The sequence below is a fragment of the Budorcas taxicolor genome, chromosome 4 (genome assembly GCF_023091745.1).
Source record: "Budorcas taxicolor isolate Tak-1 chromosome 4, Takin1.1, whole genome shotgun sequence".
Taxonomy (NCBI): domain Eukaryota; kingdom Metazoa; phylum Chordata; class Mammalia; order Artiodactyla; family Bovidae; genus Budorcas; species Budorcas taxicolor.
Window position 1 is genome coordinate 25,824,582 of NC_068913.1, and position 25,682 is coordinate 25,850,263.

The following is a 25,682-nucleotide window of genomic DNA, read 5'->3' on the forward strand; positions in this document are numbered from 1 at the left end:
TATGCACCCAACATAGGAGCACCACAATATGTAAGGCAAATGCAAACAAATATGAAAGGGGAAATTAACAAGTAACACAATAATGGCAGGAGACATTAATACCCCACTCACATCTATGGATAGATCAGCTAAACAGAAAATTAGCAAGGAAACACAAACTTTAAATGATATAATGGACCAGTTAGACATAATTGATATCTATAGGATATTTCACCCTAAAACAACGAATTTCACCTCTTTCTCAAGTGCACACTGAACCTTCCCCGGGATAGATCACATCCTGGGCCATAAATCTATCCTTGGTAAATTAAAAAAAAAAAAAAAAAACAACACTGAAGTCATCTCAAGCATCTTTTCTGATCACATGTGGTAAGATTAGATGTCAACTACAGGAAAAAAAGCTATTAAAAATACAAACATATGGAAGCTAAACAACACACTTCTGAATAACCAATAAATCACAAAAGAAATCAAAATATGTATAGAAATGAATGAAAATAAAAACACAACAACCCAAAACCTATGAGATTCAGTAAAAGCAGCGCTAAGGGGAAGGTTCATAGCAATACAAGCCAACCTCAAGAAATAGGAGAGAAATCAAATAAATAACCTAACTCTACACCTAAAGCAACTAGAAAAGAAAGAAACAAAGAATCCCAGGGTTAGTAGAAGGAAAGAAATCACAAAAATTAGGGCAGAAATAAATGCAAAGGAAACAAAAGAGATCATAGCAAAAATCAACAAAACGAAAAGCTGATTCTTTGAGAAGATAAATAAAATAGACAAACCGTTAGCTAGACTCATCAAGAAAAAATGGGAGAAGAGTCAAATCAACAAAATTAGAAATGAAAATGGAGAAATCACAACAGACAACACAGAAATACAAAGGATCATAAGAGACTACTATCAGCAACTATATCCCAATAAAATGGACAACTTGGAAGAGATGGGCAAATTCTTAGAAAAGTACAACTTTCCAAAACTGAACCAAGAATAAATAGAAAATCTTAACAGGCCCATCACAAGCACAGAAATTAAAACCATAATCAGTAATCTTCCAACAAACAAAAGCCCAGGACCAGATGGCTTCACAGGTGAATTCTACCAAAAATTTAGAGAAGAGCTAATACCTATCCTACTCAAACTCTTCCAGAAAATTGCAGAGGAAGGTAAATTTCCAAACTCATTCTATGAGGCTACCATCACACCAATATCAAAACCTGACAAAGATGCCACCAAAAAAGAAAACTACAGGCCAATATCACTGATGAACATAGATGCAAAAATCCTCAACAAAATTCTAGCAATCAGAATCCAAAAACATATTAAAAAGATCATACATCATGACCAAGTAGGCTTTATCCCAGGGATGCAAGGATTCTTCAATACCTGCAAATCAATCAACATAATACACCATATTAGCAAATTGAAAGATAAAGACCATATGATTATCTCAATAGATGCAGAGAAAGCCTTTGACAAAATTCAACATCCATTTATGATAAAAACCCTCCAGAAAGCAGGCATAGAAGGAACATACCTCAACATAATGAAAGCCATATATGATAAACCCACAACAAACATTATCCTCAATGGTGAAAGATTGAAAATATTTCCCCTAAAGTCAGGAATAAGACAAAGGTGCCCACTCTCACCACTACTGTTTAACATAGTTTTGAAAGTTTTGGCCACAGCAATCAGAGCAGAAAAAGAAATAAAAGGAATCCAGATTCGAGAAGAAGAAGTAAAAATCTGTTTGCAGACGACATGATCCTCTACAGAGAAAACCCTAAAGACTTCACCAGAAAATTGCTAGAGCTAATCAATGAATACAGTAAAGTTGCAGGATATAAAATTAACACAGAAATCTCTTGCATTCCTATACACTAACAATGAGAAAACAGAAAGAGAAATTAAGGAAATAATTCCATTCACATTGCAATGAAAAGAATAAAATACCTGGGAATAAATCTACCTAAATAAAAAGACCTATATATAGAAAACTATAAAACACTGCTGAAAGAAATAAAAGACGACACAAATAGATGGAGAAAGATAGCATGTTCATGGATCGGAAGAATCAATAGTGAAAATGAGTATACTACCCAAAGCAATCTATAGATTTAATGTAATCCCTATCAAGCTACTAATGGTATTTTTCAGAGAATTAGAACAAATAATTTCACAATTTTATGGAATTACAAAAAACCTCGAATAGCCAAAGCAATCTGGAGGAAGAAGAATGGAACTAGAGGAATCAAACTACCTGAGTTCAGGCTATACAACATCAAGCAACAGTCATCAAGACAGTATGGTACTGGCACAAAGACAGAAACGTAAATCAATGGAACAAAATAGAAAGCCCAGAGATAAATCCACGCACCTATGGACACCTTATCTTCGACAAAGGAGGCAAGAATATACAATGGAGAAAAGACCATCTCTTTAACAAGTGGTACTGGGAAAACTGGTCAACCACTTGTAAAAGGATGAAACTAGAACACTTTCTAACAGCATACACAAAAATAAACTCAAAATGGATTAAAGATTTAAATGTAAGACCAGAAACAATAAAACTCCTAGAGGAAAACATAGGCAAAACACTCTCTGACATAAATCGTAGCAGGATTCTCTATGATCCACCTCCCAGTGTAATGGAAATAAAAGCAAAAATAAACAAGTGGGACCTAAGTAAAAGCTTTTGCACAACAAAGGAAACCATAAGCAAGGTGAAAAGACAGCCTTCAGAATGGGAGAAAATAATAGCAAATGAAGCAAAGGACAAAGAATTAATCTTAAAAATATACAAGCAACTCCTGCAGCTCAATTCCAGAAAAATATGCAACTCAGTCAAAAAATGGGCCAAAGAACTAGACAGACATTTCTCCAAAGAAGACATACAGATGGCTAACAAACACATGAAAAGATGTTCAACATCACTCATTATCAGAGAAATGCAAATCAAAACCACAATGAGGTACCATCTCACACTGGTCAGAATGGCTGCGATCAAAAGGTCTACAAACAATAAATGCTGGAGAGGGTGCAGAGAAAAAGGAACCCTCTTACACTGTTGGTGGGAATGCAAACTAGTACAGCCACTATAGAGAACAGTGTGGAGAACAGTGGCAAATAGAGCTGCCTTATGACCCAGCAATCCCACTGCTGGGCATACACACCGAGGAAACCAGAACTGAAAGAGACACGTGCACCCCAGTGTTCATTGCAGCACTGTTTACAATAGCCAGGACATGGAAGCAACCTAGATGTCCATTGGCAGACAAATGGATAAGAAAGCTGTGGTACACATACACAATGGCATATTACTCAGCTATTAAAAAGAATGCATTTGAAGCAGTTCTAATGAGGTGGATGAAGCTGGAGCCTATTATACAGAGCGAAGTAAGTCAGAAAGAAAAACACCAATACAGTATATTAATGTATATATATATACGGAATTTAGAAAGATGGTAATGATGACCCTATATGAGAGACAGCAAAAGAGACACAGACGTAAAGAACAGACTGTTGGACTCTGTGGGAGAAGGCGAGGGTGGGATGATTTGAGAGAATAGCATTGACACATGAATATTATCACATGTGAAATAGATCGCCAGTCCAGGTTCGATGCATGAGGCAGGGTGCTCAGGGCTAGTGTACTGAGATGACCTTGAGGGATGGATGGGGAAGAAGATGGGAGGGAAGGTCAGGATGCTGAACCCATGTACACCCATGGCTGATTCATGTGAATGTATAGCAAAAACCACCACAATATTGTAAAGTAATTAACTTCCAATTAAAATAAAATAAAATAGCATGGCTGAATGAGTGCTCTTCATGATATTCTAGGGGGTCCTAGGAATCAACGTCTATTGGTAATGACTAAGTGTACATTGCTTTTTTCTTGAGTCAGTATATGATTTATCATGGCCCTGAGTTTGAAAATGTAGGTATGGAAATGTGGTTCTATCTTTTTATAAATTATTTGTTTTATAATAGTTTTATACTTGCAAAAGGGTTGCAAAGATAGGAAGTTGCCACATATTCTCACCCCAATCTCTCTATTGTTAATATATTACTAAACTGCATCAAAACAATTAAGGAATTGACAGCCATTCATTACTTCTAACTAAACTCCACACCTTATTTAAGCTTCACTAGTTCTGTTTTTCCCCACTAACATGCTTTTTCTAATTTAGAATCCATCTAAGATAAAATATTACATTTAGTTTTTATCTTACAGCCTCCTCTGATCTGTGATTGTTTCTCAGACATTCTTTGTGCTTCATAACCTTTACACTTTCAAATACTGGCTAGGTATTTTTGTAGAATGTCACTCAATTTGAGATTGACACATGTCTTTTCTTATGGTTAGACTGGGGTTATGGGTTTTGGTGACAGAGACCATGGGGGTAAATACTCATTCCCACGTATCTTGTCACAGGGTACCAGCATATATTTTTTATCACATCTTATCAAATGGCACCTGCTACTAAGATGTCACTGCTGATGTTAACATTGATCTTTGATTTATTGATTGGTAAGTTTCTTCACTGTAAAGTTAAATTCCCAACCCAGATTTTGTCCCCTTTCCATACTCTATTCTTTGTAAAGGTGTTTTTAAAGTAGAGCCCAGGGACTTCCCGGGTGATCCAGTGATTAAGACTCTGGACTCCCACTGCAGTGGGGACAGTTTCCATCCCTGGTTGTGGAACTACGATCCCACAGGCTGTACACCACAGCATAAAAATAAATATATAAATAGAGTGAAGTCCGAGGGTAAAAGGGATAAATCGGGCATTAATCCCAGCTTCCTGGAAGGGGGCATTATCTACAGATATCATTTCAAATTCTTTAGGGTATTTCATTTTCTGTTTGCTCCCATTTATTTATGTATTCAATCACTGATCTATGTCATTGTGGACTGATTTCAAATGTATTTGAAATACAGGGGCTTCCCTGGTGGCTCAGATGGTAAAGAATCTGCCTACAATGCAGGAGACACAGGTTTGCTTCTGAGTTGGGAAGATCCCCTGGAGGAGAGCATGGCAACCCACTCCAGTATTCTTGCCTGGAGAATCCCATGAACAGAGGAGCCTGGTGAGCTACAGTCCATGGGGTCACAAAAAGTCAGATACAACTGAGCAACAGTCACCTTCATTTTCACATGTCAGTGCAGACTGATTTCACATGTATTTATTTTATACTTTGGATTATGACTTCATACTATGTTACATATTGTATTGTTTTGCATTATGGCCATTGGGAGCTCCTTCAAGTTGGCTCCTGCATCCCCCTGACTGATGCCATTCTTTTATTTTTTGAGCACTTCTAAAGCTAAGTTTTCAATATAAAGCTGTAGCTTTCAGATTATTTTATTTATAAAGTGGGAATAAAATGAGATGTTAATCCTGACCCTAGTATATATTACACAATATTCATGAGTCTAGACACATTTTACTATTTGCAAAGTGAAGAGACTATCATATTAAATGCATTATATTAAGACATATAATAAAAGACTGAATAGCAAGTAAAACCATATATTTAATTACATAATAAATAAGCCTCACTTAAACTGCAGAAGGGGCAACATAGGGATAGGGGACTAAGGGGTATAAACTATAATGTACAAAATAAACTACACAGATATATCCTACAATACAGGAAATAAAGCTGATATTTTACAACTATAAATTGATTATAACTTTTACAACTGTAAATCACCATTTTGTAAACTTGTAACATATTATATTGTTTTATACTTCAATAAAAAATGAATCAATAATTTGAGGGAGGGAATGGTACTCCACTAATTGTAGCTCTTTGGGGATGAGTAATGTTAAATTAGCCAAAACTGGGTTTTAAAAATGCAAAAAGTATGTTATAAATTCTTGAATTTTCAATTCTCATCTTAAACTACTTTAAATGACAGGCCTACCACCCTAATTTTCATAGTAATATGAAAGAAAATACTCTGAGCTTAATCTTGCTTTTCACTTCACAAATCAGTTTATTATGGGCTCTAAAATACCTTGTTACCTTAGTAACTACCAAATTATATGCCTTATGTAGCTGTGTCAGTGGAGACAATCCTAGAAAAGACTCACAGAAAGTGAAGAGAGCTGACAGCTCTTTTTGATTTTAATGTGTAGAAAGATCTATCGCAGGGTGACAACCGTCATAGACCATCTAAGTTATCTTCAAACACACCTACAAATATTAACCAAGAATCCAGGCTGATTTACAATCCCTTCCTTTCATGTCTCATACTGCACATCCTTTCTTCCTCCCCATCTCCACCCCAGATTGGCAACTTGTGATGCATTCCCAATGCTAGTTTATTTATTCAGCATATTTTCTGTGTCTGTGGCAAAGTGATATGAGGTTATAAAGGGAATACAGTCTGGCAATAAATAAATGTGAACCTACATTTCACTTAGCTTTTCAATACTCTGTATTTTTGGATGTTTTACCTTAATAGGGGAAAGGACACAAGCTAAGCCAGGTTAAAGATGGGAGTCAGATGCCTGAATTCAAATTCCAAATGACAGTGTTCAGTATTGTATGATATTGTATGATATCTCAGTGGGCTCCCCTGAGATTTATTTTGAGGCTATAAAAATAGATTATTTAAATATATGTAATATGTTTAAATATAATATATTTAAATGGATGATTTAAATATATATCTCCCAGGTTTTTTCTTGGAGAAGGCAGTGGCACCCCACTCCAGTATTCTTGCCTGGAAAATATCATGGATGGAGGAGCCTGGAAGGCTGCAGTCCATGGGGTCATGAAGAGTCGGACATGACTGAGTGACTTCACTTTCACTTTTCACTTTCATGCATTGGAGAAGGAAATGGCAACCCACTCCAATGTTCTTGCCTGGAGAATCCCAGGGACGGGGGAGCCTGGTGGGCTGCTATCTATGGGGTCACACAGAGTCAGACACAACTGAAGTGAATTAGCAGCAGCAGCAGGTTTTTTCTACTTATGAAATCTATGATGCTCAGATAAAAATTTTCCTCTGACAATTGCTCAGGTAATTAACTCACTAACAACATATTTCCCTCGAGCAACTTCCAGCACAGCTACATCATTTCTTGGAGACTTTCTCCTCCAAAATGCAAATACTAGAGGTTTGAGTTATCATTACGTACAGAGTAAGATATACATCAGGAGAGAATAAATATCTTTGAGGTTATTATTTTAATCAGTCATATGTTCAGCCTATTTTGTACAGGTTAATAGAAGTTTGCATTAATGCAGCTATTCCCTAAGAAGGGAGGGTGGACACTATTTCCCTCCATAGTCAAAGGCCTGTCCTTTCCTCCATTCACTGAAGCCCTGAACAACTTGAGCTATATACAGCTGTGTAAGAGAGAGCATTTTCTTCTACATTTAACCATCTAGAGTTCCAGAACAAGCTATAGAAGATATGAGAGGGGAAATACCTATCTTTTTCATCTATATTGCTTAGAGCTGTGCTATAGATGGAATCATTTCTCTCTAAAGTCCATGTGTTGAAATCCTATTCCCTAAATACCTCAGTATGTGACCTTATTTGGAAATAGGATCACTGCAGATGTGATTAGTTAAGAGGTTCTCATAATGGAGTAGGGTGAGCTCCTAATCGAGTATGACTGCTGCTGCTGCTGCTGCTGCTAAGTCGCTTCAGTCGTGTCCGACTCTGTGCGACCTCATAGATGGTAGCCAACCAGGCTCCCCAGTCCCTGGGATTCTCCAGGCAAGAACACTGCAGTGGGTGGCCATTTCCTTCTCCAATGCATGGAAGTGAAAAGTGAAGGTGAAGTTGCTCAGTCGTGTCCGACTCTTCATGACCCCATGGACTGCAGCCTACCAGGCTCCTCCACCCATGGGATTTTCCAGGCAAGAGTACTGGAGTGGGGTGCCACTGCAAGTATGACTTGTGTCTTTATTAAAAAAAGTTTGAACCCAGATGCAGGAAGACCCCCCATGTGAAATTGGACCCCCATGATTTCCCCAAGATTGGGGAACCTAGGAGAAAGGACTGGAACAGCCTCTCCTCTAGGAGCTGACCCTGCCAACACTGGTTTCAAACTTCTGGCCTCCAGAATGGTGGAACAATAAAATTCTGCTGTTCTAAATCACCCTGTTTGTGGTACTTGGTGACAACAGGCTTAAGAAATTATAGGCTATAACACAGGTGCACTGCTGTGGGGAGGTGGGGGTTGATTTCTTTCAATATCCATTTCAGCTCACGTATTAGTACCATCATTGGCTTATCCATTTGTATGGCCTGTGCATCTGTCTGGGTCAGAACACATGCCAGTTTATCTTTCTACAGACTATGTGAGGCATCTGATTACAAATATGGGGCTTTGTCACTTACTAGCTGTGTAATTAACCTCATTGATCTAAAGGTCTTGATAATAGTAATACTTGATCTAGTATAGCATGGGGCTTATTTGTGAGGATCGAAGGAGATGACAAAAGTGAAAGGCAATACAAAGGCACACAGAAGAGGATTCAGTGTAGAGGTTAAGATCGTTGCAGCCAGGGTGAATGAGTTCAAATTCTACCCCACCCTTTACTAGTTTTGTTACTGAACTATGGAGTCAGCTATAATTTTGAAATGAGAGCTATAACAGTACCTGTGCCAGAAAGATCAAACAAATTAATATGTTAAGAGGTCTTAGAAGATTGCCTGGCACATGGAAAATATTCAATAAATGGTGTCTATCATGCAAGCTATCGAGAACCATACAAATATTAGATCATTATAATTTATAGTTAGTAAAAGCTATTGATGAATACCCTTGTACACTGATAATTTTGACATTCCAGCTCAAGGTGCATTTTAGTAGCAGTATTTTAGACAGCTATTAATGCAAGAGTTAAAGAGAGAATCACAGATGTCTGATAGTAGGTAGATCAGGTTTGTCCAGTGACTCAAAAGAACCTTAGAACTAGAGGCAATTTCTGATATTCATTAGTCTTGTCATTTCCTTGTTTTAAAATATTATGGAGCCAAATTTTCTGTTGAGCATTATACTAACTGCCCTAATATGTAAATAAAAAGCAAAAGATTTACTTGGATTTTATTTCAGCATGCAGAATTGGGAATTGGTTTTTTTAACAACTGTTTTTTTTTTAAATTTCTAATGAAATCTTGGCATATATTTGAATTGAGATACACTGTCAGTATATCATGCTCCTTGTTCTTGTTGTTGTTCAATTGCTAAATCATGTAAGACTCCCTGTGACCCTGTGGACTGCAGCACACCAGGCTTCCCTATCCATCACCAACTCCTGGAGCTTGCTCAAATTCATGTCCATTGAGTTGGTGATTCCATCCAACCATGTCATCCTTTGTTGCCCTCTTCTTCTCCTGCTCTCAATCTTTCCCAGCACCAGGGTCTTTTCCCATGAGCTGGCTATTTACATCAGGTGGCCAAAATATTGGAGTTTCAGCTTCAGCATCAGTCCTTCCAATATTGATTTCCTTTAGGATTAACTAGACTTCCCTGGTGACTCAGACGGTAAAGCATCTTCCTACAATGTGGCAGACTGGGGTTCAATCCCTGGGTTGGGAAGATCTCCTGGAGAAGGAAATGGCAACCCACTCCAGTATTCTTGCTTGGAAAATCCCATGGACGGAGGAGCCTGGTAGACTACAGTCCACAGGGTTGCAAAGAGTCAGACATGACTGAGCGACTTCATTTTTAGGATTAACTGGTTTGATCTTCTTGCAGTCTAAGGGACTCTCAAGAGTCTTCTCCAGCATCACAATTCAAAAGAGTCAGTTCTATGGTGCTCAGTCTTCTTTATGATCCAACTCTCACATCCATACATGCTGGAAAAACTATGGACCTTTGCTGGTAAAGTGATGTCTCTCTTTTTAATATGCTGGCTAGGTTTGTCATAGCTTCCCTTATAAGGAGCAAGCATCTTTTAATTTCATGGCTTCAGTCATTGTCCATAGTGATTTTGGAGCCCAAGAAAAGAAAATCTCTCATTACTTCCACTTTTGCCCCATCTATTTCTCATGAAGTGATGGGACAGGATGCTATGATCTTAGTTTTTTCAATGTTGAGTTTTAGGCCAGCTATTTCACTCTTGTCTTTTACCCTCATCAAGAGGCTTTTTAGTTCCTCTTCATTTTCTGCTATTAGAGTGGTATCATCTGTATATCTGAGGTTGTTGATATTTCTCCCAGCAATCTTGATTCCAGCTTGTAATTCATCCAGCCCTGCCTTTTGCCAGATGTACTCTGCATACAAGTTAAATAAACAGGAAGACAATATACAACCTTGTCATATTCCTTTCCAAAGTTTAAACCAGTCAGCTGTTTCATGCAAGGGTTTAACTGTTCCTTTTTGACCTGCATGCAGGTTTCTCAGGAGATAGGGAGAGTGGTCTGGTATTTCCTTCTTCTTAAGAATTTCCCACTAATTGTTGTGATCCACTAAGTCAAAGGCTTTCATGTAAAAGCAGATGTTTTTCTGGAATCCCCTTGCTTTCTCTATGATTCAGTGAATTCTGGCAATTTGATCTCTGGCTCCTCTGCCTTTTCTAAATTGAGCTTGAACATCTGGAAGTTTTTGGTTCACATACAGCTGAAAGCCTAGCTTGAAGGATTTTGAGCATAACTTTACTAGGATGTGAAATGAGCACAATTGTACCATAGTTTGAACATTCTTTGGCATTGCCCTTCTTTGGGATGGGAATGAAAACTGACCTGTTCCAATCCTGTGGCCTCTGCTGAGTTTTCCAAATTTGCTGGCATATTGGCATATTGAGTGCAGCACTCTAACAACATCATCCTTGAGGATTTGAAATAGCTCCACTGGAATTCCATCACCTCCACTAACTTTGTTCGTAATGATGCTTTCTAAAGTCCACTTGACTTCACACTCCAGGGTATCTGGCTCTAGATGAGTGACCACACCATCATGGTTATCCTGGTCATTAAGACCTTTTTGGTATAGTTCTTCTGTGTATTCTTACCACCTGTTCTTAATCTCTTCTGCTTCTGTTAGTTCCTTACTATTTCTGTCCCTTATTGTGCCCATCCTTACATGAAATGTCCCCTTGATATCTCCATTTTTCTTGTAGAAATCTCTAGTCTTTCCCATTCTATTGTTTTCCTCTATTTCTTTGCATTGTTCATTTTAAAAGGCCTTCTTATCTCCCCTTGCTGTTCTCTATAACTCTGCATTCTGTTGGATATATCTCTCCTTTTCTCCCTTACTTTTTGCTTCTCTTCTTTTCTCAGCTATATGTAAAGCCTCCTCAAACAACCACTTTGTTTTCCTGAATTTCTTTTTCTGTGGAAAGGTTTTGGTCACTGACTCATGTACAACATTATGAACCTCTTCCACAGTTTTTCAGGCATTCTGTCTACCAGATCTAAACTCTTGAATCTATTCATCAACTCCACTGTATAATCAAGAGGGATTTGATTTAGGTCATACCTGAATGGTCTAGTGGTTTTCCCCACTTTCTTCACTTTAATTCTGAATTTTGCAATAAGGAGCTCATGATCTGTGGAGAAGGCAATGGCACCCCACTCCAGTACTCTTGCCTGGAAAATCCCATGGACGGAGGAGGCTGGTAGGCTGCAGTCCATGGGGTCATGAAGAGTCGGACACGACTGAGCAACTTCACTTTCACTTTTCACTTTCATGCATTGGAGAAGGAAATGGCAGCCCATTCCAGTGTTCTTGCCTGGAGAATCCCAGGGACGGGGGAGCCTGATGGGCTGCCGTCTCTGGGGTCGCACAGAGTCGGGCATGACTGGAGTGACTTAGCAGCAGTTAGCAGCAGCAGCTCATGATCCGAGCCATAGTCAGCTCCCAGTCTTGTTTCTGCTAACTGTATAGAGCTTCTCCAGCTTCAGCTGCAAAGAATATAATCAGTTTGATTTCAGTATTGATCATCTGATGATGTCCATGTATACAGTTGTCTCTTTTGTTGTTGGACAAGGGTGTTTGCTATGACCAGTGGGTTCTCTTGGCATAACTCTGTTAGCATTTTCCCTGCTTCATTTTGTACTCCAAGGCCAAACTTGCCTATTACTCCAAGTATCTTGTCTTCCTACTTTTGCATTCCAATTCCCTATGATGAAAAGGACATCTTTTTTGGTGTTAGATCTAGAAGGTCTTATAGGTCTTCATAGAACTGTTCAACTTCAGCTTTTTTACCATCAGTGGTTGGGGCATAGATAGATTATTGTGTTGTTGAATGGTTTGCCTTGGAAATGAACCAAGATCACTGTTGTTTTCAAGACTGCATCCAAGTACTGCATTTTGGACTCTTTTGTCTATGATTAGGGCTACTCCACTTCTTCTAAGGGATTCTTGCCCACATTAGTAGATATAATGGTCATTTGAATTAACTTTGCCCATTCCCATTCATTTTAGTTCAGTGATTCCTAAGATGTCAAAGTTCACTCTTTTCACCTCCTTCTTGACCACTACCAATTTACCTTGATTCATGGACCTAACATTCCAGGTTCCTATGCAATATTGTTCTTTACAGTATTGGATTTTACTTTCACCACCAGAAACATCCACAACTGAGTGTTGTTTCCACTTTGGCCCAGTTGCTTCATCTTTCTGGAGCTACTAGTATTCTATTACTGCTGCTGCTGCTGCTGCTAAGTCGCTTCAGTCGTGTCCAACACTGTGCGACCCCATAGACAGCATCCATCAGGCTCCCCCGTCCCTGGGATTCTCCAGGCAAGAACACTGGAGTGGGTTGCCATTTCCTTCTCCAATGCATGAAAGTGAAAAGTGAAAGTGAAGTCGCTCAGTCGTGTCCAACTCTTTGCGACCCCATGGACTGAAGCCCACCAGGCTCCTCTGTCCATGGGATTCTCCAGGCAAGAGTACTCTATTACTAATTGTTACTAATTAGTGCTGTTGCTATTAGCTTCTTTGTTGTCAGTAAATAAGGATTAGCTAGACACTTTCTCACCTTTCCAAACACCTCAGAGTGAGTTTTGGGCTGTCAAAAAAAAGAGTACCTTTGAACAATACCACTTGCTTCTTATGTGTCTGGCTTAACAGAAGAGAAAGAAACACTTCAGTCTCTGGCCTTATAGAGGAGAAAGAAGTGTTTTAGCAAAACACCTTCCATTCATTTACTCAGAATAAGAAATAGGAACAGCTGTGACTGAATGAAATTATATTATCACATAAATTCAGTTTTGTAAACTTACCCAGGAAGTGTAAATTTGGAGGACGGATTGTCTCAGTGCTGTGGATAAGTTATAGCCTTCAGAACTGTGGTGTGTTTGGTGACCAGCCCACATAATGTTAACCTCTGCAAAACACATAATTTGAAATGAGCCATGAGAATAAGAACAAAGCAACTTCCATTTTCAGTTGTGTATGCTGCTCTATTGAATGAGAAAGAAAAGTCTGGAATATCTCTGGGAAAGTAGACCAATATAATTAAAATAAGCTGCCTTGAATCATTTTTGGAAGCAGAGAGGAAATAAATTATAAACAAAACTGAAACATAGCCAATAAATATGTATAGTGTATACAATATAATTAAATGCCTCCAGCAAACTGAAATGACTTCCAAAATTTACACTTTGCTAACATATTACAATATAACAGATCATAAAAGCTAACTTGTAATGTTCAAACAAAACAGTCAATGCACTGTGATGATTTTTCAGCATCTGATAACATATTTCTAATTAAAGAAAAATACTCTGATGGGAGAAATGGTGTATAAATTTAAAAATGAAATATTATACCATATTCTTCCCTAATGGCTTTGTAATAAATTTCAAAATCTGTCTATTGGAGTAAGAGACAATGGAGAATAATATTTGGCCCTAAGATTTAACATTTCCATTTCATTTATAGCTATATATATTAGTAACTAGTAGTTACATATATTTCTTCCCATATCTCACCAAACACTTTACCATTTCTAAAACTGTCCCACATAACTTCTGTTTATCCTCAAAAAAAGAAAATGCAAACATTTAATTTTCATTAACCATTATTCAAATTGCCCTCATACTGTCTTAAAATTCATATAAATCCGAAAGATAGTTGTGTTTTTTCTGCAGCAATATGCCTCTCTAAAGACCATCTAAATGTATAGAATTTAAAAAACAAGCCCATATTTTTCATTTTGTCCTCATTATTTCATTTTCTACCAGAATTATATATCAAAATTCCATATATTTTATATTATTAGAAGAAAGTATGTTCTTAGTTAAATAATTTAAATTTTGTCCTTTGCTACAAATATAGAAGATAGAATACAACACGACAGTTATCCCTGCCAGCATACATTGAAAGTTAAAAAAAAAAAAAGGTTTGGATGCATGGGAACTTAACAGTGAACCTAAGAGTGGAAAGTTATGACCAACCTAGACAGCATATTAAAAAGCAGAGACGTTACTTTGTCAACAAAGGTCCGTCTAGTCAAGGCTATGGTTTTTCCAGTGGTCATGTATGGATGTGAGAGTTGGACTGTGAAGAAAGCTGAGCACTGAAGAATTGATTCTTTTGAGCTGTGGTGTTGGAGAAGACACTTGAAAGTCCCTTGGACTGCAAGGAGATCCAAGGGATCTCCATCCTGCCAGTCCATCCTGAAGAAAATCAGTCCTGAATATTCACTGGAAGGACTGTTGCTGAAGCTGAAACTCCAATACTTTGGCCACCTGATGCGAAGAACTGACTCATTTGAAAAGACCCTGATGCTGGGAAAGATTGAGGGCGGGAGAAGAGGACAACAGAAGATGAAACGGTTGGATGGCATCACCGACTCAATGGACATGGGTTTGGGTGGACTCCAGGAGTTGGTGATGGACAGGGAGGCCTGGTGTGCTGTGATTCATGGGGTCGCAAAGAGTCGGACACGACTGAGTGACTGAACTGAACTGAAGAGTAGAAATACTGAGTTATTAGTCTTTGCAATTGCCACATAATCAGAGTTATAAAGAACCCATCTGCTAATGCTGGAGACATGGAGATGCATAATAATATGTATTGGGACAACCTTTTTATAACCTCTACAGACCTAGGGTTAGATCCCTAGGTCAGGAATATCCCCTGGGGTAGGGCATAGCAATCCACTCAAGTATTCTTGCCTGGAGAATCCCATGGACAGAGAAGCCTGGTGGGCTATGGTCCATAGGGTCACAAAGAGTTGGATAAGACTGAAGCAGCTTAGCATGGACACACACACACATTAAAATACATAGCACATGACAGAATAATTTGTTAAAGAGTTTTAATGAAAAACATGGATATATGGAGAGATAGACATAAATATAGTCAATCCTTGTGGGCTTTTCTTAGCCAAGAAAAAGCTTTGATTTAGCAAATGAAAGCTCTGTGAGCAATCTAGATAAAGTGAAAGTGGCTCAGTTGTCTCTGTGACCCCATGGACTATACAGTACACGGAATTCTCCAGGCCAGAATACTGGAGTGGGTAGACTTTCCCTTCTCAGGGGATCTTCCCAATTCAGGGATAGAAATGGGGTCTCCTGCACTGCAGGTGGATTCTTTACCAACTGAGCTATCAGGGAAGCCACAATCTATATAGTTTAGTTCAGTTGCTCAGTCGTGTCTGACTCTTTGCGACCACATGAACCGCAGCATGCCAGGCCTCCCTGTATATCACCAACTCCCAGAGTTTACTCAGACTCATGCCCATTGAGTCAGTGATGCCATCCAACCAGCTCATGCTCTTGTCATCCCTTCTCCTCCTGCCCTCAATCTTTCCCAGCATCAGGGTCTTTTCAAATGAGTCAGTTCTTTGCATCAGGTGGCCAAAGTATGGGAATTTCAGCTTTAAAATCAGTCCTTCCAATGAATAATCAGGACTTATTTCATTTAGGATGGACTGGTTGGATCTCCTTGCAGTCCCAGGGACTCTCAAGAGTCTTCTCCAACAACACAGTTCAAAACCATCAATTCTTCAGCACTCAGCTTTCTTTATAGTCCAACTCTCATATCCATACATGACTACTGGAAAAACCATAGCTTTGACTAGACGGACCTTTGTTGACAAAGTAATGTCTCTGCTTTTGAATATGCTGTCTAGGTTGGTCATAACTTTCCTTCCAAGAGGTAAAGTCAAAGTGAAGTCACTCAGTCATGTCCGACTCTTTGTGACCCCATGGACTGTAGTCTACCTATGACTGCAATCACCATCTGCAGTGATTTTGGAACCCAAAAATATAAAGTCAGCCACTATTTCCACTGTTTCCCCATCAATTTGCCATGAAGTGATGGGACCAGGTGCCATGACCTTAGTTTTATGAATGTTGATCTTTAAGCCAACTTTTTCACTCTCCTCTTTCACTTTCATCAAGAGATTCTTTAGTTCTTTTTCACTTTCTGCCATAAGGATGGTGTCATCTGCATATCTGAGGTTATTGATATTTCTCCCAGCAATCTTGATTCCAGCTTGTGCTTCATCCAGCCCAGCGTTTTTCATGATGTACTCTGCATAGAAGTTAAATAAGCAGGGTGACAATATACAGCCTTGATGGACTCCTTTTCCTATTTGGAACCAGGCTGTTGTTTCATGTCCAGTTCTAACTGTTGCTTCCTGACTGGCATACAGGTTTCTCAAGAGGCAGGTCAGGTGGTCTGGTATTCCCATCTCTTTCAGGATTTTCCACAGTTTATTGTGATCCACACAATCTATATAGGGAGTTACCAAATAAAATGTGCAAAAAGAGTTTTGGTAAACAAATGAAATATAAGAAAGATTTAATTCTGTGAGAATGAAATTATGAACAGGATTATGAATAGAGAGGCTTATCAGAAGTCATTTCTATTCAACTCATATATTTTCAAGTGAGGCAAGTATTTTCACAGGACATCAGTTTATATCTAATGTAGATTCTAATCGGTCCACACTTTTTAAATCATTCCTAGTAATGACCCTATATTTCTACTCAAGTAATGAAGGAAACTATTCCTACACAAATAAGAAGTATTTCACCATAATGACCTTAAACTTCCCAGGCATAATCCCTGAAATAACCTAAAACCTAAATCTGTGGTTTATTGATTAGCCTGTATAACTATGAATAAGAGAGGTACAAAGAATCCCATGACATTCAAAATCTTCAGATGTTGTATGGAGTACTATTAAGAGATAATAAATCTAATGAACATACTAAATCTTTTAAAGCTTCTTATAGATTCAACATTTGAAGACATCTAAACACCATTTTCTCTTTAGAACATACTCATTATTGAACATTTCAGAATGTATCACAAAGAAACTTCACTACAAATCAAAACTATTTCACTGGACCTTTCAGAATTTGTGTAAAAAATTCATCATAATGTATCTATGCTTCAAGTTCATAAGCGGATGAGCTAAGTAGATGATTTGATTAGATGGCAATAATATGTATTGGAATGACCTTCTTATAACCTCCACAGAAGCTAAATGGTGGAACAAAGAATCTACCAGGGTGGAGGTTAAAGACCTGTCTCTATAGTTGTTTTAAAAGCATTGACTTCCTATCAAAAACTGTGTGTAACACAAGCCTTCATTCAATGAAGTACAGCTGTATAAACAGGTTACAGTAACTGGATCCCACTGTCTTACCTCTGTTACTTTTCAGAATTGGGGAAAACAAGAAATACAGGAAGTAAATTATTTTCAAGGGTGGCTTTAAAAATACGTTTTTAGAAAATTGTTCCAATAGTACTTTGGTAAATAAGATACATTTAACAGTACATTTACAAATATGTTCATCTTTCCTAATATTTGAATTGATGAGTTGTCTGTTCTAAGGAAGAAAAACAAATGTTAAAGAGAAAAACTGATATGATCACAATAAACTTCAGTGAAAAATTCATGCAAGTTGTCATCAATAATAATTTTCTTTTTCTATAAGAAATTATTGATTGTAAAACTTATGGTATATTATTATGTCCTTTCAATGATACTAGAAATAATAATGCTATTAATACTTTCCACTGCCAAAATATATATTTCTTTACATATATTTTATTTATACATTAACTATTCATTCAATTTGGCCAAAATTTAATGTAATATATGTGTGTATGTATGTTATATTCTTGAGTTTGCTATCTTGTTCCTTTTTTATTAAAGTCCAACTTACTTACAATGAAATATATCCCTTTTGATATTTAGTTCTGAGTTTTTATCATACAAATACAACTGTGCAATCACTGTCAATATCAAGATATGGAATAGTTTTTATTATTCCAAAAGACACAGAATAGTTATGATCACCCCAAAGTTCTCTCTTCCATTTTGTGTATGGCAGGCTAACTCTAACGTGGCTCCAGATTCAGATATTGAGATTCCTGTGGAACTTGGGAGAGTTTAATGTGTTCTGGGTGTGAAATAAGGATCCATGGGATCCAGAGGGCTTCCTACGGGAGGCAGGCTCTAAGGCAGTCCCCAGTGATTCTAGTCTACTGGTACTGAACCCCCTGTATAAACTCTTCCCTTGAATGTGGTTGGATTTGACTTCCTTCCAGTAAATGGAGGGCTTTCCTGGTGGCTCAGTGGTAAAGAATCTGCCTGCAGTGCAGAAGACCCAGATTCAATCCCTGGGCCAGGAAGACCCCTGGAGAATGGAATGGCTACCCAACTCCAGTATTCTCGCCTGGAAAATTCCATGGACAGAGGACCCTGGTGGGTTCATGGGGCCACAAAGAGTTGGACACAACTGAGAGATCCAAAAGTGTCAGACACAACTGACTAATGTCACTGTCAGACACAAGTGACTAATGCTCTTCTGTTAAATATACTTTTGCCAAAGGTGACGGGATGTCACTTCCGATATCAGGTGATAAAAACACTGAGGCTGACGTCTTGGGTGCTTTCTCTTACATCACATGCTCTGTCCGAGGAAATTCGGCTGCCATGTTGCAAGCTGCCTTTTGGAGAAGCACCTACGACAGGGAACTAGGAAAGGCCTTGGGTTAACCAGCTAGCAAGGAACTAAGCTCCTTAACCCAAATTCCATGAGAAATTTTATCTTGCCAAAACCATGTATGTTAGTTTGGAAGCAGATCTTCTCCAATTTGAGTCTTCAGATAACATTGCAGCCAGGAACTAGCTTATTACTTAATTGCAACCTCATGAAAGACTGGGGACCAGAAGCACTCATCTAAGCTGCCTGCTGATTTCTGACTAACAGAAGCTGCAAGAGAAGCCATGGGTATATTACAAAGCAACGGACCATTAATACACTGGTCAGTTCTCCCTGATCTTATACTCTGTCCCTAGCATCCTCTGATAGCATCCAAGTTTTTTTTCACTTGTTGTTGGTGTTTAGCTAAGTCGTGTTGAACTCTTTTACACCCCGTTGGCTGTAGCCTGCCAGGCTCCTCTGTCCATGGGATTCTCCAGGCAAGAATACTGGAGTGGGTTGCCATTTCCTGCTCCAGGAGATCTTCCCGACCCAGGGACTGAGCCTGTGACACCTGTATTGGCAGGAGGATACTTTACCACTGAGCAGCCAGGAAAGCCCTTCTTTCCCCTAGTTTTGCTTTTCTAGGGCTGTCGTATCAGTGAATTACTGTGTATTAGGCCTTTGAGTTTGGTTTCTTGCACTTAGCATAATGTATCACAGATTCTTCCATTTTGCTGTGTTTATGAGTAGTTTGTTCCCTTTTTTTGCTGAGTAGTATTCTATTTGTACAATATGCCACAGTTTTTGTTTTGTTTTGATCCACTTAGTAGTTGAACATTTCAAATGTTCCTAGTATTTGGCAATTACAAATGAAGTATCTATAAATTTTCCAGAATATTTTTCAGATGGACATAGTTTCATTTTACTTTGGTACATACTCAAGAGTGAGATTACTGAATTGTATGGGACGTTTACATTAGGTTGTCAACAAAAGTAAAATTATTTTCCAAGTGACTGTGCCTTTTTGTATTATCACCAGCAGTAAATGAGAGTTAAAGGGCCTCCACATTTTTGATGGCACCTGACACTAGATGGGGAAACAGTGGAAACAGTGTCAGACTTCATTTTGGGGGCTCCAAAATCACTGCAGATGGTGAATGCAGCCATGAAATTAAAAGATGCTTACTCCTTGGAAGGAAAGTTATGACCAACCTAGATAGCATATTGAAAAGCAGAGACATTACTTTGCCAACAAAGGTCCGTCTAGTCAAGGCTACGGTTTTTCCAGTGGTCATGTTATGGATGTGAGAGTTGGACTGTGAAGAAGGCTGAGCGCTGAAGAATTGATGCCTTTGAACTGTGGTGTTGGAGAAGACTCTTGAGAGTCCCTTGGACTGCAAGGAGATCCAACCAGTCCATCCTAAAGGAGATCAGTCCTGAGTGTTCTTTGGAAGAACTGATGCTGAAGCTGAAACTCCAGTACTTTGGCCACCTCATGCAAAGTGGTGACTCACTGGAAAAGCCCCTGATGCTGGGAGGGATTGGGGGCAGGAGGAGAAGGGGATGACAGAAGATGAGATGGTTGGATGGCATCACCAACTCGATGCAAATGAGTTTGAGTGAACTCCAGGAGTTGGTGATGGACAGGGAGGCCTGGCATGCTGTGATTCATGGGGTCGCAAAGAGTCGGACACGACTGAGTGACTGAACTGAACTGAACTGGCACTATTAATTTTATTTTTATTTAATAACATTCTAATAAGTGTATATTGTTATCACATTGAAATTTTAATTTACACTGCTGCAGTGGCAAATGACAATAGTTACTTCTCCGTGTGCATTTTTGCCATTGATATGTCTTTTGGTCTATTCAATATTAGTGCTTTCAGTTTAATTGGGTTGCTTTTTTATTATGGAGTTTTGGGATTCCTTTATATATACTGTACATAAACATTTTCTCCTTATGAAGTGTCTTATGAAGAACACTGTGTTTTAAGTTTGATGAAACCCAATTTATATACTTGAGAGTTTTATTAAAAGATACTTTTAGTATATGTAAGAACAGAGATTACTTTGAAGAAACTTATCAGAATGATGAGAAATTTGCAAACAGAATAAACTTGTAATCTAGAAGCTAATAGATTCTATATGCATTACACATCTGAAGTATATCTAAATAAGTCTCATATCTCATATCTTGTCACCTATAAAGTGGACAGAAATAATTCTCTAGGTTAATCTGAGCCATAAACACAAGTCTACACGGAATGTTCACAGCTATATGATAACTATTTAATCTTCAGGAGTGACAGGCCAGAAGTCTTGGGGCACCCTGGAAGTGATGATGTTGCCTTCACTCATACTGTGAAAAACCTTCAAGTTATAAAGGAAAAAATGTTAGGCCTGTTTGTAATATGTTAGTGATGTTTAGTACCGAGAAAGTCACGTTAGTAACACTTTGTGGAACATTTAGCATATTGTGTAGCAGAACATGGAACATGAGAACTGAACTAAAAGGAGCCTTATGAAGCTACTTAGTTAAATTTCTTTATTTTACACCTAATAAAAATGAAATTGAAAAGGAAAAGGGAAAAACTTACATTAGAGGAAAAGAAACCTTTTTAAAATTTTCTCTCTCTCAGCAGTGATTTATTTGGGGCATTCCCCCCCATCTTGGATTTTTCGTTCTCCTTCAGAAATGGAGGTGAATGGGACCAAGTGTTCTCTGGGTCCCAGCTGACATATATTTTGTAATGTCCAGGAAGTAAAGGACAAACAGAGCTCAAAACACATTATTGAATGATGGTGCTAAGCTTCTTGAGTTAGCACAACTGCCTTTTGCTTTTTACAGTAAATCTAACACTATAAAGCACTGAACTTACCGATTTTTGAATGATAATTGTCACTTTGAATTTGAAAATACTGAGTATAAGTGAACCCTTCAAAATTTGTTCTATCTCTTCCCATCAGATAAACATGATTGATAAGTGATTTCAAAAACTTAAAAAGTTAACTAAGTAATCAATATAATAGTAACAGACTCAAACTACCAAACTGAAGTCAAAATGGGAAATGTAAGGAGATGCATAACAATGAATAGATCCTCATTTATTTTTCTATTCTTTACTCAACGAACTGATGGTGATGTCATCAATTTTACCATCACACTTTCATTCACTTCTTATGGCAGCAAATCAAATTGATGAGAAAATTGATGATATTTCAAATTCATTCAATGAATAGAGATTGATATTCAGTTCAGTTGCTCAATAGTGTCTGACTCTTTGCAATCCCATGGACTGCAGCATGCAGGCTTCCCTGTTCACGGGCAACTCTTGGAGCTTGCTCAAACTCATGCCCATCGAGTCAGTGATGCCATCCAACCATCTCATCCTCTGTCGTGCCGTTTTCCTCCTGCCTTCAATCTTTCCCAGCATCAGGGTCTTTTCCAGTGAGTCAGTTCTTCACATTAGGTGGCCAAAGTATTGGAGTTTCAACTTCAGCATCAGTCCTTCCAATGAATATTTAGGACTGATTTCCTTTAGGACGGACTGGTTGGATCTCCCTGCAGTCCAAGAGACTCTCAAGAGTCTTCCCAACACCACAGTTCAAAGCATCAATTCTTTGGTGCTCAAGCTTTCTTTATAGTCCAACTCTCACATCCATACATGACTACTAGAAAAACCACAGCTTTAACTAGATAGACATTAGTTGGAAAAGTAATGTCTCTTGTTTTTTAATATGCTGTCTAGGTTGTTCATAGCTTTTCTTCCAAGGAACAAGTGTATTTTAATTCCATGGCTGCACTCACCATCTGCAGTGATTTTGGAGCCCCCCAAAATAAAGTCTCCACTGTTTCCCCATCTATTTGCCATGAAGTGATGGGACCAGATGCCATGATCTTAGTTTTCTGAATGTGAGCTTTAAGCTGAATTTTCCTCTTTCACTTTCATCAAGAGGCTCTTTAGTTCCTCTTCACTTTCTGCCATAAGGATGGTGTCATCTGCGTATCTGGGGTTATTGATATTTCCCCCAGCAATCTTGATTCCAGCTTGTGCTTCATCCAGCCCGGCATTTCATATGATGTATTCTGCATATAATTTAAATAAGCAGGGTAACAATATCCAGCCTTGACGTACTCCTTTTCCTATTTGGAAACAGTCTGTTGTTTCATGTGCAGTTCTAACTTTTGCTTCCTGACCTGCATACAGATTTCTCAGGAGGCAGGTAATGTGGTCTGGTATTCCCATCTCTTTAAGAATTTTCCACAGTATTTTTGTGATCCACATATACAAAGGCTTTGACGTAATCAGTAAAGAAGTAGATATTTCTCTGGAAACTCTCTTGCTTTTTTGATGACCAACAGATGTTGGCAATTTGATCTCTGGTTCCTCTGCCTTTTCTAAAACCAGCTTGAACATCTGGAAGTTCATGGTTCACATACTGTTGAAGCCTGGCTGGGAGAATTTTCAGCATTGTTTTGCTAGCGTGTGAGATGAGTACAGTTGTGTAGTGGTTTGAGCATTCTTTGGCATTGCCTTTCTTTGGGATTGGAATAAAAACTGACCTTTTCCAGTCCTGTAGCCACTGCTGTGTTTCCCAAATTTGCTGGCATATTGAGTGCAGCACTTTCACAGCATCATCTTTTAGGATTTGAAGTAGCTCAACTGGAATTCCATCACCTCCACTAGCTTTGTTCTTTGTGATGCTTCCTAAGGCCCACTTGACTTCATATTCTAGGATGTCTGGCTCTAGGTGAGTGATCACACCCTTGTGGTTATTTGGGTCATGAAGATCTTTTTTGTATAGTGCTTATGTGTATTCTTGCCACTTCTCCTTAATATTGTCTTCTGTTACATCCATACATTTTCTATCCTTTATTGTGCCCATCTTTGCATGAAATGTTCCCTTGGTATCACTAATTTTCTTGAAGAAACCTCTTGTCTTTCCCATTCTATTGTTTTCCTCTATTTCTTTACTTTGATCAATGAGGAAGGCTTTCTTATCTCTCCTTGCTATGCTTTGGAACTCTACGTTCAAATGGGTATATCTCTTCTTTTCTCTTTTGCCTTTCACTGCTCGTCTTTTCTCAGTGACTTGTAAAGCCTCCTCAGACAACCATTTTGCCTTTTTTCATTTCTTTTTCTTGGGGATAGTCTTGATCACAGACTCCTGTACAATGTCACAAACCTCCATCCATAGTTCCTCAGGCACTCTGTCTATCAGATCTGATCCCTTGAATCTGTTTGTCACTTCCACTGTATAATCATAAAGGATTTGATTTAGGTCATACCTGAATGGTCTAGTGGTTTTCCCCACTGTCTTCAATTTAAGTCTGAATTTGGCAATAAGGAGTTCATGATCTGAGCCACAGTCAGCTCCCAGTCTTGTTTTTGCTGACTGTATAGAGCTTCTCCATCTTTGGCTGCAAAGAATATAATCAATCTGATTTTGGTATTAACCATCTGGTGATGTCCATGTGTAGAGTCTTCTCTTGTGTTGTTGGAAGAGGGTATTTGTTATGACTGGTGTGTTCTCTTGGCAAAACTCTGTTTGCTTTTGACCCACTTCATTTTGTACTCCAAGGCCAAATTTACTTGTTAACCAGGTATCTCTTAACTTCCTACTTTTGCATTCCAGTCCCCTACAATGAAAAGGACATCTTTTTTAGGTGTTAGTTCTAGAAGGTCTTTTAGGTCTTTAGAAAACTGTTCAAATTCAGCTTCTTCAGCATTACTGGTTGTGGCATAGACTTGGATTACTGTGTTGTTGAATGGTTTGCCTTGGAAACAGAGATTAGTCTGTTCTTTTTGAGACTGTACCTAAGAACTGTATTTCAGATTCTTTCATTGATATTTAGGGCTATTCCATTTCTTCTGAGGAATTCGCGCCCACAGTAGTAGATATAATGGTCATCTGAGTAAAATTCACCCATTCCAGTCCATTTTAGTTCACTGATTCCTAAAACGCCAACCTTCATTCTTGCTATCTCCTGTTATGCACACACGTCCTCAGCATAAAAACTGAGAGCACTTTGAAAACAACACAGCTTTCCTGTAAACTGGGAGAGAAGTTTGAAGAGACCACAGCTGATAGCAGAAAGATTCAGACTGTCTGCAACTTTACAGATGATGCATTGGTTCAACATCAGGAATGAGATGGAAAGGAAAGCACAATAACAAGAAAACTGAAAGATGGGAAATTAGTAGTGATATGTGTCACAAACAGTGTTATCTGTATTCAGGTCTATGAAAAAGTAGAGTAAAAATTCCATCATCATTTTGCACAGAAATTAGTTGCAAGGATGAACAAGCTAAGTTCAATGAGCAAATCTCCATACTGCTGTTTTCTTTTTTCATTATTGTGTTCAATTATCTTTATCACAAACAATTAAACTATTTCAAAGTGTTGATATAATTAGGGTCATCTCTTTGGTTAGTAAATAAATCTGTTTGTGCTTAAAAAAAAAAAAAAAAAAAAGCTTTTGTAAGCTTCATCATTCTCCATGTACATCCCTCTGCTCCTAGTCATTTTGTGTGCTGAGATTTGCCAAGTCTAAATATTAACCTAGATTTCTCTTCTTTCTGTTGATATTACCTCAGCTCTAGGTCATAGGTCAAGTGATCTGCTAGAAGATCCTGATTCCATCTCTGGTGATACATGGAAGGAGCTCTTCCCTGCTCATAGGAAAAAGTATTATTGTACTAAAGTACTAAGTGGCTTGAAAACCAGTATCTCTAGGATTATAATAGATAAGCAAAGAGAGATTTTTGGTTAAAGGAGGTTCCCATACCTTTCA

At 38.3% G+C, this 25,682-nt stretch overlaps 1 protein-coding gene across 1 annotated transcript in view; it reads right to left on the reverse strand.

Annotated features, from left to right (window-relative positions):
- The window catches only part of AGMO (alkylglycerol monooxygenase), a 393,019-nt gene that overhangs the window by 249,405 nt on the left and 117,932 nt on the right, over nt 1-25,682 (reverse strand). Inside the window, exon 4 of the mRNA XM_052639089.1 lies at nt 13,211-13,314. Coding sequence (XP_052495049.1) covers nt 13,211-13,314 — 104 coding nt within the window. The remainder of the gene's footprint in view (nt 1-13,210; nt 13,315-25,682) is intronic.